Below are 21,401 nucleotides of genomic sequence, written 5' to 3' on the forward strand. Positions count from 1 at the left end.
TTTTTTTTTGATTCATTCACAAGGATGACTCTCCATTCTTAGATAGGTGTGGGACCTGAGCAAACTCAGTGTGGGACCACACATAGCCTTTCAAGGATGGTAGAACCTGCCATGGCAAAGCTACCACTCCTGTGAGAAAGCTGAGGAGAACCTTAAAACAGCTATTTTCTTAGGTAAAGCACTGAGACACAGTAAAGATAAGACAAGAACAGGCATGTGTGAAAAATATATATACAAATGGCCTTCCATCTCCTTTGGCTATGTATTCTAATAACCATTATTATTGCAAACCATTTTGGTTCATAATAAAGTATCACATCTATCTGACCAGGTATTGGTTTAGAGAGGGTGAGGCAGATGAGCCTCAAAAGATAATAGCATTTTTTTCTTTAAATAGTCCTAAAACCATATTAAAATAGATTTTTTTCTTCAGATATGAAGTATTCTTTACATTTGTTGATCAAACATTTCACTAATCCTAATTTAATTCAAGACTTTGCAGTGTAATGAGATGACTAAGTGGCATCTATGCCCCTTAATGTATTAGATTCATTTAAAAAAAGTTTAATTCTGAAAAGCTCAGTTCTCAAAAACACTGTTGGTGCAATTAGTGTATAAACAAAATAACTTCATATAAATAGTAAAAAATCCTCTAAAGGTCTTAAAAATTCAGAATAGAGATATTTCTGTTGATTACATATTACATATTTTGGGTTCCTGTTCTCAAAGTCAATTTAAAGTCCTTGAGCAGGCAACTATTTTTCTGTGACCACAGAATCATTATTCTGTTAAACTCTATTGTCTCCTTTATTTTTTTCCATTCATTATAATTTCCACATTAATAAGGCATGATTTAGTGAAACAAAGAAACCTTTATTTCTTCTAAACATAACAAACACATTTCTCTTCAAACAACTACTATATTACTTTTAGCATTAATGGGTGGATTTAAAATACATGTCTGCAAACTCTGCTCCCCCCAACAAGACAATGTACACAAACTAGCAAATTATACAAAAAAGCTGTCAACTGTCCACAGGGAGTGCGTCCAGTCACATTTTTCAGTCAGTCAGCTGAGGGTTATGTCAATATTTAGTATCTGTTCTGTAGAAAGAACACAACACAAGTATGAAAATCATCACCTGAAAGGCAAACAGCTCATTTATTTAGTATTCCTATCATTACCTAAATGTAACTGTATTTTAATGGATCTGTTTATCTGCTTACCTGAAAACTAGATGGAACCCAAACAAGTGAAGCCAAAGTGAGAGGTCAGAAAGGTAATAAACAAGAGCAGGGTACTGAATTTCTGAAGGGAGAAGGCTGTGGATTACTACAGATTCAAAGTTCAGTAATATTTTAGATGGTCAGGTTCAAAAGAAAAATGGATTCTTTCATTGTATTTCAAAACAGACAGAAATCCTGAATGCCCAACAAAAGTTTTACGAACTCTTCATTCAATATGTATAAAGGAAAAATTTAAGAGCAGTTTCGTATTTCCAAGTGAAATGCTCTAAGAAAGTGTTAATTTCTGTTATTTAAGTGCGTAGTCTTAAATATAGACAAGACTTCCATTTTCCTGTAGCAGAGAGAAGTTGACTTTTGTGTTAGGTGTTCTCCTCCCCTTAAAATGATCAACTGCTTTAAAAAAATTAATAAACCAGATGCTGAATTAACATAGGATAATGCTGCTCTTATTTCCTTAGAGTAACTTACTTAATGCTAAAGATGTCCCATTAAAAATGAGCTTATTTATCTCTTATTTATTATTTATGTCTGCCCGTGCCTTCTTTAGATTAAGTAAGGAAATGAAAACACTTTAAGAGAATTGAGAAATGCTTTCATATAGTTTTATTGTACTTCTAATTGGGACAAAATCTTTCATGAGCCCAGAAAGGTTAAGATTTCCTTTGAGATGTCCATGATAAAGGACCCAGCAGTTAAAAGGTTATTTTTAAAAAATCACCTTTTGGCTGATGAAGCTAGGGTACATGCTGCAAAAACAAGAATAAATCCTCACCAAAGTTCTCCCATTCAAATAACTACAATTTCAATCAATCCTATAATGACTATGTCCTTGCCTTAGATGTGTGCAAAACTTCAGTAATGGGGAAAGTAAAAAGCTTGTTTTATGATAGCTCATCTTGAAGAATATAAAATACTTCTAAGGCAAGAAATGAATCTAACTTATTCTTAAGAGCAGAAAATAGCATCAAAACTTATAACTTTAGGCTGAGCTTGGCCACCACAAAAAGGCATGTTATTACATCTTTAGCAACAGTACATCTTAGTAACTGAGTCCTCTGATCACTTGTAACTCCTATCATTTTTACTAAATGGTTTCTGGATGAGAGATGGGAGTTTCAATTGACTCCGTTCTTTTCCATTAGAAACACAATAGGGGAGAAAAAATTGAGCCACAAACAAAATTTAAAAAAAAATTAATTTAAAGCTAAATCAAATTTTTTCTTTTTATAGAGATATTAAAAATATTTGCCTTTTTAAACTGTGAAGTCAGGTTTTTTATATTCTTATTTTTTTAAATGTCAATGGGTCTTAAGTAGAAACCAATTTTAAACATATTAAAATATTTATAACTAAAGGCAATACATTTTACATACCATTACAAAAATAATCTATTATAAAGTCATAACAAACTTAAAAAGAACTGTCCTTGAAATTTTGTTCTTAAAAATAACACTGGCATGGTATTTTGAGAATATTTTTGAAATTAAGGATTAACATCATTTAAACAATTCATTTTTGCCTAACATTTAAGATCTCAAAAGACAAAAATGTTAAAACATTGTTATACCATAGTGTCTCTAATTTCTGTCATTGAGCAAAATGTGAAAATGGCCCTCAAACAAAGGTGATAGGCCATAATTAGCAAAACAGATACTGCTCACTTTGTTAACTGTTCTCATTTTAAAAATAATTACTTGGCTCAAAACAGAATATATTTCAAATCTGGACCTAGCTAGAATAATTCTTGGAATCATGTTTTCCCTTATAATTGATTAAAAATAAAAGGTAGCTTAAAGCACCTAGTCTTAAATTGGTGACTTCGAATTGGATTCAAAGTACTTACTATAATGCTGTTATTGCACCAGCAAACACAGGACATGGCGAGGAATGGAGTAGTGATTTGTAAAATGTCTCCATGTGAGTTATGAGGACAGTGAGTTCTCAATCTACTCTATAGCTAAATAGTTGTAAAGTCCATTGTTTGGGTAAACAAACAAAAAAAAAGAGGCAAAGCTGTCAAAGATCTGTCTTAAAACCAAAAAGCTTTCACACATTCCGGAATGTTAGTGACACACCCATTCACACACAATGAGATTAAAAATTAATCTCCATTATTAATGGCCAAAAATAATAGTTCACTGTGAATAAAACTCAATTTTCCTTTTCTGATACATAGAATATTTAAAGACAAATAACTTTTGTAAGTTGTCAAGGGCAACTTCTGTCTTAAGTATTCATCTAAGAACTCTTTTATACCTATTAGAGTCAGTCAATTGCATTGCAGTTTTTTAATGTACACTTGGTTGCCTTTCACAGGAGCAGGCACATAGGAAGTTTTGAAAGATGAAGGTATAAAGCTAGGACCACATATACACCTATACTCTTTTTGGTACCAGTGTTAAATGAATTATTTCAAAATATTATTATCCAGTCTTATTTTTAGGTATCTTATTAATGAGAAACAAATTGCTTTAACAGTTCTATCTCATTTAATAAGCAAGGACACAAATTCTGTGTATTAAATTTTTTCAGAAACAAAGTTTATGTAAGCACAAAAGAAAAAGGTCAAGTTTTAATCGTAAGTTTTTTATTAAAAATACACACAAATAAAACAATATGCTTAGGTCTAATTTTCTAAATTGAATTTGTTTTTGAGTTACAGAAGGGCAAAAGGTATCAAGCCAGGATACTTTTTTAAAGTTTTTTTACAAAGTTTTTTTTTTTTTTTAAAGAAATGTACTGTCAAGATTATTAGCCAGGACTGTGGCTTTTTCAGCCAAATTTCAGCCTGAAGTGTTTTTTTAAATGCCAACTTCTAAATCCCTAAAAACAAAGTTCATAATTAAAAGTGCTAACACGTATCATTTTTGTTATACTATTTAGTCAGTATTTAGGCACAGAATACAAAGTACATACCTGTATGGTCAATACGTTCTTTGCCTTTTGTTAGATTCTTCTCTGGGTGAATCTGCCAACATAACTTTAAGTCTGACGCCATTCAAAATTTTCCCATGTAAAGTAGTTATGGCATCATTAGCACTTGTTCTATCTGCATACTTGGCATACCCCACATTTTTTCCTGATACAAGGTAGACTTCAATCAGATTCCCAAAACGACTGAAACAAAACAAGCTATTTTAAGTGAAACACATAAATAAAGCTGTTGCAAAAGGAGCCTACAATTACTCTAATTAGTTTAAATGAATGTTAAATACTTATGTTACATTTCAGCAACCTGATCTTTTGTATGGCTCCTTTCTAAACCTTTTATAAATCTTAATTCATTCTTGATGGCAGCTGAAAAGAAAAGAAAGGATTAACACCAAAAGCCCACACAATTAAATCACCAAGGTACCTCAAAAGTGCCCTTGAAAAATTTTCCTAAATATCAAAGGTCAAAACACAGAAATCATTAAAAAATGTCTTCTGTTAGCACCTAATTTAGCAAATCTCATAGAGTTAAGCATGATTTTGTTGGGTTTTCCCACTGAGACTGTAAGCTCCTTCCTTAAGGACAGGGGCGGTTTTACAAGCTTCTTTTGTGTCCTCCAAGTGCCCATCACTGCATTTAGCACAGGAAGTACTCAATAATCACCTGTCAAATTAATTATACATTATAATTATACAATTAATTATACATATAGAATTTAAAAAGTTACAAGAGAAAAAAAGTATAGGTTCACCCAAAGTACTAGTCAATTATTTCTACTCCTAGGGTTTTTAAAGACCACTCTATATACAACTGAGAAACAAAAGAAAAGTTAATTCTGTAAGGAAATGTGATGAAAGAAAATGATCAAAATATAGGAAGGGAATAGACAAAAAGGCAGATGGAAAGGTTTTTAGAAGAAATAGCTGTATTTGATATATTGTTATAAAAATGGGGAATTTTCAAGACTGTGAGCTTACTTAAAATTTTCGTGTTCAACCCTAATTTATTATAGATCATGACCCTGTGGAATTGAAGTCTTACCAGAATATATCTTCCAATATGTCCAAAGGTAAGGGATGAGGATTAAACACAATAAAAAGCCTTTCCTTCACAGCAGTTTCAGGCGGGGCTTTCTTTTTACATGATGGAAGCACAATATCTGTTTGAATTTGAGGCAACTGAGACCCAGAACTTCCTCCAAATTGCTGTTGAGAAGTGCATAATGAGAAAATGACAGTGAACTGGAAGTTTGTGATTTCAGTCAGAGAGGATTTTTAATAAAAAGAGATGCTGCTAAAGATTTACCCATATTTTGTGATGTCTCTACTGCTTTCAGTGTTGTTTGGGTTACAACTCTGCTAACTCTCTTTAAAAGGTAACAATGTAACGCAAGTCAAGTTGACCTGTAAAATAATTTTCTTCTACTTTCTTGATGTGCAAAGAAAGAAACAAAGAACAATGTTGCACAGTTACTTACCAAAGATGCCAGAAATTGTTGTTGCCCAGGGTTATTCCACACCATAGATGCAAGTTGTGCAGCGACCATCTGGGTTGCCATTTTTCTAAGGAGGCTGAAGATATAACAATTGATTCTTGTCAACTACTCATACTATTTAGTCACTCAACATTATTAAAGAAATTGTAATCATATGATTAGTTAGCAGTACCATTTATTTTACTATGAAATAGTTATACCTGAGATATTTATATATGTTAAATTTTTTCCCCTATTTTCTCTTGAATTTTCCCTTTCAAAATTCTGTCTCAGACTTATATTGAATACTACTTACTCTGTTCCATTGCTTCCATCATCAAGGAATGAGACACCTATCCGATTTCCAGGAGGGTACTGAAATCCATGCAGTTTGTATTTAGCATATATAGCTGATGCTACATTAAAATACTGAACCACTCCATGACCTTCAATAAAGTAGAAAATATACAGAAAACTTAAATAAAAAATTTGTTAAAAGATATAGTTGTTAAAAAGTTGTCCTTGCTGAACAGATCCATCATGTTATCTAGAATATCATAGATTAATATTTTTCATTTTATTGATACTTACAAAGGGAAAAGCCTAATTGGTTGCAAATGGCTTCATTCTGTCAGTTTGCTTGCATGAAGTTTACCATGACTTTTCACCAATAAGGTTTAGTATTCTTCCATAATTAAGGATAAAAACTAATTAGGAGGGGGCGCCTAGGTGGTGCAGTGGATAAAGCACCAGCCCTGGAGTCAGGAGTACCTGGGTTCAAATCCGACCTCAGACACTTAATAATTACCTAGCTCTGTGGCCTTGGGCAAGCCGCTTAACCCCATTTGCCTTGCAAAAACTAAAAAAAAACAGCAACTAATTAGGAATAACAAATTTGAAAGAGGCAGTTACCCTCTATTTTGATTGAAAGGGGAAGGAAAGAGCTGTTGGGGGGGGAAGGGTGGGTAGCAAAGTTTATGTTTAAATAAAGAAAAAATCAATGAAACATTTTAGAAAATACAAAGAAGAAAGCTCAGAAAGAGAACTAGACAAGTAACATGATTTTGTTACTATGTTAAATTTAATATACATTTAAAATTATATGGAAGAGCAGTTCACTTTTGCAAATGGTTTTTTGGAGGGAGGGAATGTAAGAATCAGAAATTGCAAATTATGCTTCCTAAGGATTGATCAAAAAAAGGGAGAATGATCAAGAGAGAGAGAGAGCAAGAGCAAGAGAGATGAAAATGTAATATTGGTTATAAAAATAATAAGTTAATAAAACTTAGCTGTGTAAAAACCCCGAATATCGCCACACACACTTTTAGTTTGCCTGTCAATTCAGCCACTTGTATGAAGCCTCACCTAGCCTCTCATCAACTTGAAGGAAAGAAAGTTTCTGATAGGGGTCAAGCAGCAGGTCTAGGGACAAAGGCAACTTTCTACTCTATGAAGCTGGATCTTGGTGGACAAGAAAAGCTCATCTCTAGGTTTGCAAGGATTTAACATGGATATATATGGTTATGGAACCCTCCTCTCTCTTGGGTCCTGCTTTCAAAATGGAGGGCTATGTTTCATATTTAGTATTTGAGAAGTTGAAAGTGTATAGTGCTAGTCCTTCACAAAAATTTTAAACATTTTTTGATACTGTTCTAGTTTTATTTGCTAAGGTCGCAGAACCCTTTCCTCACTTTGTCCTTATAACTTTCCTCACAGCCCACATGCTTTAAAATGGCCACCCAATACCACTGGCTCACTATTTCCCCTGTCTTCATACTAAATTTATACTTGAAGTTTGCTACATAAGGTTGCAGACAGAGTTCTGGACTTTGTGTCATGAAGACTTGAGCTCAAAATCTACTTGATACCTACTAATTGAGTCCAGACAAATCATTTAACATTTATCAGTTTGTTTTCTCATACAGAAAATGAGAGGGCTGGACCTAATAGTTCTCAAGTCCCTTCTCGATCTAAGTAATAGATATAATCTTATGAATCTAATGCATCATATAAGTATCTTATGGGTCCTCATAAAAAACCTTTGGGGTAACTGGTGCTATTCTTATCTCTATTTCACTAATGAGGAAATAGAACCTAAGAGCAGTTAAACAAGATGCCCAGGGTCCCATAACTCTTTAAGCATCTGAGACAGGATTTGAACTCTGGTTTTTCTGACTTAGAAATCCAGCACTGTACCCACCAAATCACCCAATCTTGATTATATAATGTCTATCATTCAACAGAACTAACAGAGGATAGGTATTAGGAATAAAGCAATATAATACACTCTAAGGTATATAGAACTCAAAGAACTTCAAGGTTCCAAGATAGAGATGCATTTCATAAGATTTTACTAGGTCAAATGATCTCCAGGATTATACTTTGGACAACTTGGATGTAGGAAGGATAACTACGTGGGTCCCATTTAGTTTTGGATATTTTTGTATCTTAGAAGTCGCAAAACAGTTTTTTGCACTGGTAAGCTACACTCTATCCCCTAAACCTTTCCCTAATATACTATGATATAGAAATCATAGCCACATCTCAAGGCCTAGCTGTTTCCTCCAAACATAAATGTGGCCTTTTAATTCTTGCTTTTAATTATACTTTTCATCAGTGTAGTTTTCAGCTCTCATTGTAACTGAGACATCTTTGAAACTGGAATGTGAATGGTAGCAATAAGGGCAGAGAAATAAGATATCTACTTGAACTTTCTGCTGACTCTACTGAAGAGTCAATCTTTCCACTATTTTAAAGAAACCATCAGTTTCCTTTAGCTTATAGTACAGGTTCTAGACTTTATGGTTTCTGTAGATTGGTTAAACCAATATTGTAAAAAAGAATCGGGAAAATCAGAGAGAAAAATCAGCTCCTGATTCTGCTAACTCATTTGTTTGTCTTCAAGCAAGTAACAAATATCTGTTTTTCAATTTCTTTATTAAGGAAAAAAAAAGACCAAATCTATCAAAGGTTTCTTTTAGCTCCAATGGTATCAAGCAAATTGGATTGGGATTTCTTCATGCCATCAGTCCAGGGAAATGTGTAGCTCTTCTTTTGAATCTAATCTTGGAAAAGCCCTCTCTGGCCCAACAGTATCCTGAATGAATCCTATCCAGTAAAAAGCATCTGCTTTTGGAAGTTTGGGTTGAAAGCAGAGCTGCTTCCTTCCATAAGCTATCAATTAAACTGTCTATATATGCTCATTCATTCTAGTTTGTTGAACATTTAGCATGGCTTTTTGTTCATGACAAGAATAAACTTAGAGGAAATATTAGTCCTGGTATAAGACAAGTTTACAAAAATAAATGAGAAGCTAAAGTAGTTATAAGTCACTTTGTCTAATGTTAGTAAATAACATTCCTAAAAAATTAACAATAAAATCAGGTTTTGGAGTTTATTCTAAGCATACTTAGAATTAGCTATTTTAAGGATAGTTATATTAAATTATTTTGTTAAAAATAACTATTTAAAATCATATTTTATCTGCATAAGATTAGGTTTTTGCATAATGATTTCTCTTCTTAAAGAGCACTCAATAGTTCACATTTTATAGTATTTTGTTTTACAAAGCATTTTTCTCACAATAACCATCTGAGGTTGATAGTGCATATATTTCCATTTTGCAGATGAAGAAACCAAAGTTCAGCAGGAAAAGAACTTCTTCATAATTGGCTAGTGACAGTGATGGAATTTGAATCTAGGTCTGCCTTCAAGTCCAATGCTCTTTTTACTATACCATATTTACTCATCTACATTTCAAATCAACAAACATTCATGGGCACTTATGTACCACACTATGCATTCACATTCCACTGGAGTGACACAATATGTGTACGAATAAGTAAATACAAAGTGATCTGAGTTAGGAGAAAGTATATCAAGTGGGGAAAGTAGGGGAATTCAGCGAAGAATCAATACCACCAGTAATGAGCCCTAAAGGAAAGTCAGAATTCCACCATGACTGTTTATTTTATAAAATACCACTGTGAGCAGTCACACTGAACTACATATTTATTTATGCTCTATTTTTCCATCTTGTCCACAAGCATATCATAAGATTTGCCAAATATCTTGTTCACATTCAGAAAAATGTCTGTACTATTCTGCTCTGTCAATCTAGTATCCTATAAAAAATGACACTGTTTAGTAAAAGAAAAGAAATTTTTGCTCCCCTAAGATGCTCATAAATTATCTTTCCTGGATGTCAGGAATATTGGCCTGGGGCTTACAAATTCCATTTTCTTCTAATTTTTGAAAATCAAGGCAAATGTCTTCTGGGAAGTTCCCCTTCTTACATAGTTTCTCAGAGGCAATAGCTAGCAGTGTAGTGCTCCCAGCTACAGGTCAAGGTAGCACAATGAAGTACAGTCTCAATTTGAAGGTTTAGGTTCAAGGTCAAAAATGCTTTTTCAGCAACTCATCCTCAAGTTCCACTCTTTTTATTTGCATTGCATACCTTACAACAGGATGTTATGAGAATCAAATAAGACAATACTCATAAAATGATTGATTATTACAAAATACATTAATATTATGGAACAATTTGTCCAGGTTGGAAGATTTGAGTTCAAAATTGCTGTATGCTCTAGTCTCTAGTCTTTCATTCTCTTTTATCTTATTTATCCTACTCTTTCTGGTATAAGGATCATATTTCTCACCCAAGGAAACTGTTCATGAAATGTATTGAATTGCTCACTTTTTATCTAGTGATGGTTGACATCACACAGCATATATCATCTTCCCTTTGTACTGAACATACCTTTTAAAAAAAATCCCTTCTTGTTCTTAACTTTTTCCCCCTTCTCAATTGGTTCACTTTAGCCTTTCTAATACTACTGTCAGAAGTATGTGCTTCTCTTTTGTTATTTTTATTTTTTGGCTATATACCTTTCTCCAGCTTCATCAGAGAGTCCCCTGTAAAACTAAAGTAGTTACTTTAAAGGCTTCTTCTTTTCTTTATCAGGCTCAGCCAGAATCATATTACCAGTTTTTTGTCTTTGTGAGTATTCTATCTCTTGAATAACTTTCCCTTTCACAATCTCTGGTAATGGCATAACATCCATCTTACTCTCTGTTTTGGAAGTCCAGATATAATGACCAACTGTGCTTGGCATTTATTTGTCTCCTCAGCTATGACAAATTCTAGAATGACATGATTGCTTTCACCTAGGTCATCCCCATTTTTATTTTATCAACCGAGTTAGTATTCAATTAGTAGTTACCATTCTCCTTTCTCTTTTTTTGAGAAGACTATGTTCATATATTAGAGGAAGAAACTCCTGTAATATTTTCTTTTCTATCATCTAGGAATAAATCACCATTTCAATGAAATTCAAATTGGAAAGGATGCCAATAATCACCTAGATCAAACATAGCTGAAAAAGAATCCCATCTACAACATACCTAACAAATGGTCATCTAGCCTTTACTTGAAGACCTCCAATGAGGAAACCTACCACCTCCTGAAGCAGCCTATTCCATTTTTGGATAGTTCTAATTGTTAAGAAGTTTTTCCTTACATTTAGCCTAAAACAGAAATTTTGATGTTCTGTTAAGATAGTTATAACAGAATTCTAAATATATTGCAATAACTGTTAATGAAAAGGCTATATTTCAGTGGTAAATTTTGTCAGAAACACAGGAGGTAAAGGGATTCATATGGGATAAAGCAGTAATGTAGCACAGTGGAAAAGAGCTGGACTTGATATGAGTTCAAATGTAACTGTTGATACATATTAGTATGGGAAAGCCACTTATTATCTCTGAGTGTTAGTTTCCTCATCTGTAAAGTGGGAACAGAACCATTTACAGTACCTGCTTATGGGACTGTTAAGAGAATCAAGTAAGACATATGTTAAGTACTCTGCAAACCATAATATAGTAATATTATTACTAGTTATTATCATTATTATTATTGTTGCTCTATTGTGATGAAGGGGAAAAAACATGATTTCCTTATTAAAAACATCAAATGTCAGAAAACTTAAATTAGAAATTGTGGGGGAAAGGGAAAAGAGAATGGAAATTGTGCTAAGGTTTAAATATGTGATCTAATTTGTAGTCAGTCAGAGCAGAGAAGGTTTCTATACCTACAAGCTTACTTTTCTTCTTTTATGGTAGGGATATTAGGCCCTGGAAAAAAAAATCAATGAAAAAGGAATACAAATTCAAACTCTAGCAATTCTTTGTACACCTCTAGCAGACTTAGATCAAAGATAGCTTGTATATGGAAAGAAGGTAGTGGTAGGCAGGGTAAACATGGGCCATGCCTATCTGATCTGTCACCATAAAAGCACAAGATCAGTGTTACCTCAGAACTGAAAGAATATTCAATATTCTTTTCCCCTTGTTTAAGGAAATCATTCTACAATCAGATAATCACTGGCAAATATCTAAAAGGCAAATGCCTGCTAAAGTAAAAATCCAGTATGATTTAATTCCAATCAGACTATAAAGAGAGATTCAAAAAGTCCAAAAAACTTCCAAGATCTCTTCCTGTTTTGATTCAGCAAGAGAATAAAGAGACTAGGGAGACAATAGGATCTGAAATAATCCACAAGAAGAAAAATGGGAGAAATAGGGAGAAGAAGCTGGCAAGGGTTAGAAGCTAGGAACTAAGACAAACTTTTCAGACACTACAATTTGGCCCAGGGTTCACCTGACTACCTTCAATTAGGAAGGAATATATAGAAATTAGGCATTAAGATATTTTTATTCCATAGTTACAAATAAAGCAAGTTCTGTTTAATAACATTTATGTAATTCTTTTTAAACTTACTATATGGAATAAGATTTATAATTCTTGGTTTTTTTTACTTTTTTTTTTAGCTTTTTGCAAGGCAAATGGGGTTAAGTGGCTTGCCCAAGGCCACACAGCTAGGTAATTATTAAGTGTCTGAGGCTGGATTTGAACTCAAGTACTCCTGACTCCAGGGCCAGTGCTCTATCCACTGCACCACCTAGCCACCCCTTATATAGTTCTTGTTTGCTAAGGATGACAACATAAAGAAGCTTCTTTTACAGGGAATTAAGATCAAAGATCAAAAATTACAAAATCAAGATCAAATAAGAGAAGTGAACATCTGAGAAACTCTCAATCCTGTCATGTGGTCATTGAAAAAAATTAATCATGAAAGGAACAATTATATAAAGTTATTTTTAAAAAGAATAAGAGCTCCATTTAGAAAGAAAATTAGAAGTTATTTTTACCATAGTTAGAGTAAGGATCTCGTTGAACTTCACAATATTCCAGGCCTGGGACTATATCAAAAATGCTGTAGAGCTGCTCTTGTGTGAAAGGAACTCGTGATACCACTGACAAACGTTTGGAGATGGTCTCCTGGCCTCGGATATCATTCTTTTCAAAAGAGGGAAGTTCTGGCTGCTCTTCTCCAACAAAATAACAAATTAAGTCATCAAATTTCTGTGTACTTATTAAATTAAAACATACTTAAAGTTTTAGGTACAAGTGATTAAAAGTGGAATGATAGACCTTTTAAATAAAGGTAGTGACTGCTCACATGGAATTTACATGAGCCTTAAAAGCCATTGAAAGAATTTAAAATATGAAAATATAAAAATGATTTCAATTGTTTGGAACACCTCTAGGTTTGTTCTCTTGTTTCAGTAAGAAGAGCAATAAAAGACAGAAAGTTCCTCACTACACAGAGAAATATAAGCAGAAATTATGTTTACTTTATTCAGTAAGACCTAAGTTTAGCTTAGAAAACCTCATATTCTGCCATGAATTTCAGTTGGGAAAATATATTCCTCAAACTTCTGGGGATTCAGAATTCTTACTCTCACTAGCCACTCTTCCACCTATCCTCCAATTAGCTTTTTCTGATTCAAATTCAAAGACAGTATATTCATGAAGCAAATGTTCAAGACAGTCAGATTTCCTCCATTATGTTGAGGGTATCAAGGAGCAGGTAAGTGTGGTTATGATGTTGCCCGAGCCAGCAAGGTAGAAGCAGAAGTCGTTAGCCCAAAAGCATAGCAGAAAAATGATTGTGTAGCAATCAAATAACTCATGTATGGTTAAGAGAATGACTTTATCATAGTTTGAAAATAAGTTCTATAATATAAAAATTACCTTAATCATCTATAAGAGCTGTTTCTAAAACTTTCCTTTTTAATAAATTTTTTAATAAAAATTTTAATAAATTTTAATAAATTTTTAAATAAAAATTGCAATTATTGGAGAATTAGAATACTGAATTTGTCCAACTACTGTGAAACCATGTCCAAAGAGTAACTAAACTGTGGAGTGGAAATTCTTATATATATATATATGGGAATAGACTCACAGACACAAAGATATTTTGCAACAGCATTTTTTGGGTTGTCATAGCAAGGATTTGTATTAGCTAATGCAGGCAGAAATAAAACAATTTATATGAACGACCACAGAAAATGTAAAGAAAATGTAAAGGAAAAACAACTTTAAAGATGATGCATGTCTCTTGATGCACTATAGGTACAGAATGAGACATACATTTTCAGATATGGTCAGCGTATTGCTGATGTGTTCTAACTATATTGGTTATATGGGAGGGTGATTTAGTGGATAATGATATCAAAAAAGAAAATAAGGAAATAGTAAAATAGTTTTAAAATACACTAAAGAAATAAATTTAGAACGGAACACAAAGAAGGCAATTTTGTCATTACTTTGTTAAATTTAAAGAATACTTAAAAATCATAGTTTCATATACAATTGCCTGTTTTGGTTCCTGTGGTTTGAAATGTTTGACAATCGCTAGGTTCATAATAAATTTTTAAAAAAACTTTACTTTTAACTTCTATTCACCACTCAGATTGAGAGATTATTTACACATTCAAAAATTCCAAAGAATTTATGATTTCATCATAATGTGGGTATTACATCCTAGGATGGAGATCACAACTACTTGCCCATCCTATACCATTTTTATTTGTTGAATAATTGTTCATAAAATTTTTTTAAAGGTGAGATCACACACATATTATCATAAAAAAAGAGTTCTACTTACCATAAGGAAACATATTTACTCTATGCTCATGTGACAATGCTTCCTGCCTCATACTACTATAATAATCTTGTTCAGAAGATTCAGATGCTTTGTTTTTAGGTTCAGCCAAGATTGCTCTAAAACCTGAAAGAGATAGCTCACACATTTTCAGTTTCACATAAATGGTATCTGTTCTGTGTGTGTGTGTGTGTGTGTGTGTGTGTGTGTGTGTGTGTGTGTGTGTGTGTGTTTTTCTCTTGTTGGTCTCAAGTTCTGATATTAGGGAACTCCTGACATGAAAATTCTCTTCACTGATGCAAACTGACAAATCATTGCCAACTTTATTTGTTGTAACAGTATTATTTGAGTTACCAGTAGCACTCAAAGGAAAGTGGGCATATATTAGAGTCAGGATCAAAATCAGATTTAACTGACCATAAGATTCCATCAACCATTAGCTTATGTTAATATCAGGAATAGAATTAAAGGTTATATACCTGCCACCTCTCACTACATTATCTAATTATTTAATAACTAGAAACAACTACCTCACATTTTCACAGAACTTTACTGTTTGTGTAGTAATTTTTCCTTACAAGACTCCTAATTTGTGCTTGATTATGCATACTTAGCTATGCTTTGGGTGGTGGTGGTGGTATTCTTTTACTTAAATGCTGAGCTAGTTTGGAACTAGACACTAGCAAATACAATTTACTTATGAACACTATGTTCAAAGACATAGGTCTTTAATACAAAGAAATAAAATAGCCTGATTCTTCCAAGTCCACAAAACCCTGACTTGTTTATCTATATAAATAAATACTTTGTAAAATGAGTAAATGCTTTTATCATCTTATCTATCACAATGGTTATTCTGACAGTTTTACTTTTAAAACACTGTTGTCAAACAAAAGTGTTATTAGATTGGCCTGAAAAAAGTCCATCTTGGGGCTCTACATATCTAAAACTCAATGGCTTAGATTAAGGTCAAATTAGAAATGAAACTAGAATTGAGAATTGTTTTTCAACATACATGATAGATCTTCAAAATAACTTTAAAAATCAAATACATTCTTACTTCGGTCACAATTTTCTATGGCCTGGGCAGCTTGTGATGGTTTTAAATATCTTACATAGCCCAAACCTTTACTTTCTCCAGTGGTTTTATTCTTAATAATGCTGCAATATTCAATGTCTCCATAGACCTAAAAGATAAAAAAAAAACAGTACATACAAAGTGCAAACTACAACTTTATCAACAATGGCTTAGGCCTTCGGAAAAATTAAGACTGAAATGTAATCATGCCAGTTGCTTGGTCAGATATGGAAATTAAAGAGTTCATAACTATATTATTATAGCCATGATGCACTAGGAAAGACTGGGAAATAATACAAATTATATTATTCTAACTATTAGTAATATTATTACCACTAATAACATGTTATATGAAGACTATAAAAAGATTTAGAATATTTCCTACAATATTTTTAACAACATCTATTCTGGAATATTAATATAATAAGCAAATTTTAGAAAATGATTTTATTAAAGACGCCTTCTGACTAAAAATATCAGTACCTTAAATTTATCCCTTAAATCTTCTTCTGTGTAAGATTTTGGTATCATAACAAAGATTCTTGTAAGTTCTTCATCTTCAACATCTCGGTGGCTCCCAGATGATCTTGCCTGGGCAATGAAAACCTAAGAGATAGATTGAATTAAATATTAAAAACTAGTCCATGGCCTTTTCTAAATCCCTAGTGCTTTTATGATTATTATTTCTTCTACTAAAGTTCTACAGTTCAAAATATATACTAAAGTAGTACATCATCCACCAGTGTACTAATTTGATGCTTCCTTATGGTGTGGAGGCAACCTTTCTTAAAGGTAAGACCACTAGAATGTATGTTCTGATGGATATTAAAAAGGACTGTTCTAGAAATACTATAAAGGCTATTTGCTTTTTTAGGACAATCTCAGTTTAATTCAGACTGACTGACTGATAAATAGTCTGGACACAGGGTGATGAATTTTGTATAGTAGACAGGGAAAACAGTAGACTTAAGAGTCAAGGAGACTTGGGTTCAAATTCTGCCTAAAACATCCTTCTAGATATATATGACCCTAAGCCAGTCACTTACCTTCTCTCACCCAGTTTCCTCATATATAAAATGAAAATAATATTTAAAATGATCTACTTGATAGGACTGCTGAGAGGATCAATTGAGATATCATATGTAAAACATTTTGCAAACCTTAAAGCATTATATAAACTATTAGTATTATCATATACGAAGTCAAAAAGGGATTATGCTTTTATATTAATGAAAGGAATATACATATCAGTGAAAACACAAATCTCTGAAGTACTGACATGATTTGATTAATGAGATGAAATTTAGTAGGTTCTCATAATCAATTAGAAACTAATAAAATCATCATTGGAAACAGCATTTATAGATTTTTATTTTCTGTTGCCACTCTTTCTAGGTATTTTCATCAACTAAATAAGTGACAGTCAGACACAATATATATATGCATATATACTCATCAGATTGTAGTGGTGTTCAGTAAGACAGCTAGTTTTAAAGTTTTATAAAATTTAAACTTATTATCAACAATGCTCTTAAGCTCCTAATTTTTAATTTGACAGATGTCTAGAACAACCAGTAATACCAATACATGCTAAGTTTTTTAATAGAATTCCATGTCTAATAATGCAAGATAAGCATAAGCAAATTACAACACTATTATCACAAATAAGTAATTAAAGAGAAGTAAAAAGATATCATCAAGGAAACATGTATGATCATCCTAGAAAATGCAGCTTAGTGTCTATTGTAGAAAGAGCACTGAACTTAAGTCTAGGTATTACCCTAGGTTTTAGCTTCTGTAATTGTAAAGAAGAAATTCAAAGGCACCTATGTGGTTTGGGTTGTTTGGGGAACAAATGAAAAATATATGCTACAAAGCACTATATGTTTCAAGTGAACAGAACTGCTGTTAATTGTAAACTCCAATGACATGGAAAGTTCTAATTTTCTTTGTACCTTCTTCAGAATTTAACATAGTACTTTGCACATAGTTTATGTCCAAGAAATACTTTACTGAGTTCCTGTTTTCCAAATATTAGTCCTAGGTTGATAATTTCATCTGGTGACCTAAGCACATCAAAAACTGGACCTCATGTCCAGCATCTCTTAACTCACTAGTCTCCTTGCTTCTCCTTAAGGACAAACTTAGAGAGGCTAGAGTGTTCCAGCTTCCTTCACAACTGGCTTTTATTTCTACTCTAAAGGTCTAACTTTTGTTTCCCCAAGTGACATAGAGATAATTCAGTCTGGAACTCTACAATCCATTGTTTGAACCTCTAATGGACTGATCCTAAATTTGTTTTTTCTACCCTAGAACTGACCTGCTTACTTCTACTCACCTAGTCCAATGGGATTTCAGGCTCCTGTTTTTGGGAGAGAGGAATAGGTATGTGAAGGACACCAAAGGTCAGGCTAGGGGTTCTTAAAGATTTTACATTTAATGCATTTAAAAGCATTATTTTGAGAAAGGGCAAATAGGTTTTACCAGAATGCCAAATGTTCTGATGGATATTAAAAAGGACTATTCTAGAAATACTATAAAAACTCTCTATTTGCTTTTTTAGGACAATCTTAGTTTAATTCAGACTGACTGATAGTCTGATACACATTTTTATTACTATATGTAAGATTCAAAATGAAAATGTCAAAAATAGAGGATCCTGTCAATGTTGGAAGGGATGTGGGAAATTTGGGACACTAATACATTGTTGGTGGAGCTGTGAACTCATCCAACCTTTCTGGAGAGCAATATGGAATTATGCCCAAAGGGCAACAAAAATGTGCATACCCTTTGATCCAGCAATGCCACTACTGGGTCTATACCCTGAAGAGATGAGGAACAAGGGTAAAAACATCACTTGTACAAAAATATTCATAGCAGCTCTGTTTGTGATGGCAAAGAATTGGAAATTAAATGAATGTCCTTCAATTGAGGAAATGGCTTAAAAACTCTGGTATATGTGTGTCATGGAACACTATTATTCTATTAGAAACCAGGAGGGATGGGAAGTCAGGGAAGCATGGAAGGATTTGCATGAACTGATGCTGAGTGAGATGAGCAGAATTAGAAAAACACTGTACACTCTAACAGCAACATGGGGGTGATGTTCAACCTTGATGGACTTGCTCGTTCCATCAGTGCAACAACCAGGGACAATTTTGGGCTAACTGATATGGAGAATATCATCTGTATCCAGATGAAGAATTGGGGAGGAGTTTGAACAAAGACCAAAAACTATTACCTTCAATTTAGAAAAAAAAACCTGTTATCTTATTATGTAATTTTGCTATCTCTTATACTTTATTATTTTTCTTCCTTAAGGATATGATTTCTCTCTCATCACATTCAACTGAGATCAATGTATACCATGGAAACAATGTAAAGACTAACAGAATGTTTTTCTGTGGGGGGTGGGAGGCAAGAATGGGGGGGGGACTGTATAACTTAAATGAAATCTTTCTTAAAAAAAATAAAGGGGCGGCTAAGTGGCATAGTGGATAAAGTGCCGGCCCTGGAGTCAGGAGTACCTGAGTTCAAATCCAGCCTCAGACACTTAATAATGCCACTTAACCCCATTGCCTTGCAAAAACTAAAAAAAAAAATAGAGGATCCTGGAGAGTAGGAAAAGAAAATATATTTAATTTGGAAAACTTTTGATTTAATACAAATATATTGTATATATAAATCTTTCCCATTTTAGATCACACACACACACATAAAAACATTTCAACATTTGTGTTTTTCTCTTTTATTAGAATGAATAATACCTCTAGATGCAAATTATTATCTTTCTTTGTATCTACAGCATTTAGCACAATGCTTGCTTGCTACTAGGTGTAGAAGTTTCTGCAAAATTGGTAAAGGTTGGATTTCAGCATTTTCAATTTTTCAAAAGGTGAATTTATGAGAAGAGCACTGGAAACTGGGAAAGTTTGGCCTGGACAAAGTCGCGGCTGTCAGAATTGATGAAACCAAAGTTAATACCGTATCTATCTGACGATAATTCGGAGCCATTCTGTTATAAAGTAAGCTTTCTATAGAGCTGCCATGTTTCCCTGACTGACTCCCCTTTTTTTTTCAGAGGAGTTAAGTAAACAACTCAAGATTCCAGAACCATGGAAATCAGGACGATCGCTTTGGAATTCTCCCTCCCCCCTCCAAAATAGGGGGGGAAGAGCTCAGGTACCAAGAAGTTGTCTAACCTTAGGGCTAAAAAAATGAATCATGATTTGACTGTTATTTCCATAATACACTATGTGTTAAATTTGCAATTTATGGAAAAAATTATAGCAGCAGGCCATCATTTCCATGCACAAAACTGTCAAGAGGCAGGGGACTGAGAAAGAGGGGTGTGTGTGTGTGTGTGTGTGTGTGTGTGTCACAATTAATTAGATTTACTCGTGAATGAGAGTGTCACCGAAGTGCTGCTGGGCTCGGGGCCCCCGGGGAGGCAGAGCCGGGCCCGGGTCACCTGCGGGAGCGCGGCGGGGCAGCCCCCCCAGCGGACCCCGGCCCGGCCGTGCCCCCTCCCCCTCCCCGCTCCCCGGGGCGCGCACCTTGATGGGCTTGGAGTCGCTGGGGCTGAGGCACTGGCCGTGCATCTCCTCCATGGCCCGGCAGGCCTGCGAGCTGCGGGCGAACTTGACGAAGGCGATGCCCTTGGACTCCTTGGTGTGCTTGTCGCGCACCACCCAGATGTCCTGGATCTCCCCGAAGGGCGCGAAGCGCTCCCGCAGCACCGACTCGGGCGTGTACTTGCTGATCACCAGGAAGATGCGGCTGTTGGGCGGCTCGTCCAGGCTGTCCACCCCGGGGCGGAAGCCGCCTCCGCTGCCGCAGCTGCCGGCCTCGTCCATGGCGCCCCACAGGCCCCCCGGGCACCAGTCCCTTTCGGGCTCCGTGGTCCCCGCCGTGGCCGTTGCTCTCCGCCCCGCCGGGTGGCCGCCGTCCTGGGCTCGCCTCGGCCCGGGGCCTCCGGAAAGACCAGGCTCCGGGGCCGGCCGTTGTGGCCGCAGCCGCGGCTCTCCGGAGCGGCTTCCGGGAGCGGCCCGGGCAGCGCCCCCTGGAGGCCGGGAGGAGGAGTGTGCGGACGGCGCGGGAGGAGCGGGGAGACCCTCGGGCTGGGGCGGCCTCTCCCCTCCCCTCCCCTCCCCTCCCCTCCCCTCCCCTCCCCTCCCCTCCCCTCCCCTCTCCTCCCCTCTCCTCTCCTCTGTTCAAATCCCACACTTAATAATTACCTACCTTTGTGGCCTTCCCAATCCACTTAACCCCATTTGCCTTTGAAAAAACCTAAAAAAACAAACCCTAAAGTATAGGTACTGAATAAACACTTATTTCCTTTCTTCTTTTTCATTATCTCTCTAGCTAATGTTTCAGTCCTAGTATACTCTTCAAATTCATGACCATTTACCACCTGGCTATACTCCTTGGCCTAATCACACTCTATAGAAACTCATCATTCTGCATGATCATATTAATAATTCTTGCCTTTGGGAGGCCCCTACCTACCTCTGATTGAATAGCATAGAGTTTACTCTTAAACAAGAATATTTTATTAATATATAAAAAAAACATTACTTGTACAAAAAGAGAATAAATAAATATTAAAAAAATAAAAGAAGAGCATAGAGGGTGGATGTTAAAGACTGCTTCTCAGAT

At 34.8% G+C, this 21,401-nt stretch overlaps 1 protein-coding gene across 2 annotated transcripts; it reads right to left on the reverse strand.

Annotated features, from left to right (window-relative positions):
• Positions 1-852: 852 nt before the first annotated feature.
• RBM45 (RNA binding motif protein 45) lies at positions 853-20,774 on the reverse strand. 2 transcript variants are annotated; one of them, XM_074215626.1, is made up of 10 exons: positions 20,300-20,774; positions 16,227-16,349; positions 15,726-15,852; positions 14,669-14,791; positions 12,864-13,043; positions 5,971-6,100; positions 5,658-5,751; positions 5,222-5,385; positions 4,165-4,365; positions 853-1,104 (listed from the first exon to the last, which is right to left on the reverse strand). In XM_074215626.1, exons 1-9 carry the CDS (start codon positions 20,597-20,599, stop codon positions 4,173-4,175), a joined length of 1,434 nt encoding a protein of 477 aa, XP_074071727.1. In that variant the 5' UTR covers positions 20,600-20,774; the 3' UTR covers positions 853-1,104; positions 4,165-4,172. The 2 variants fall into 2 exon arrangements, with proteins under 2 accessions (XP_074071727.1, XP_074071728.1); XM_074215627.1 differs by having other exon boundaries at positions 12,864-13,040; positions 20,300-20,773.
• Positions 20,775-21,401: the final 627 nt, after the last annotated feature.

Source organism: Macrotis lagotis, chromosome 1 (assembly GCF_037893015.1).
Source record: "Macrotis lagotis isolate mMagLag1 chromosome 1, bilby.v1.9.chrom.fasta, whole genome shotgun sequence".
Taxonomy (NCBI): domain Eukaryota; kingdom Metazoa; phylum Chordata; class Mammalia; order Peramelemorphia; family Peramelidae; genus Macrotis; species Macrotis lagotis.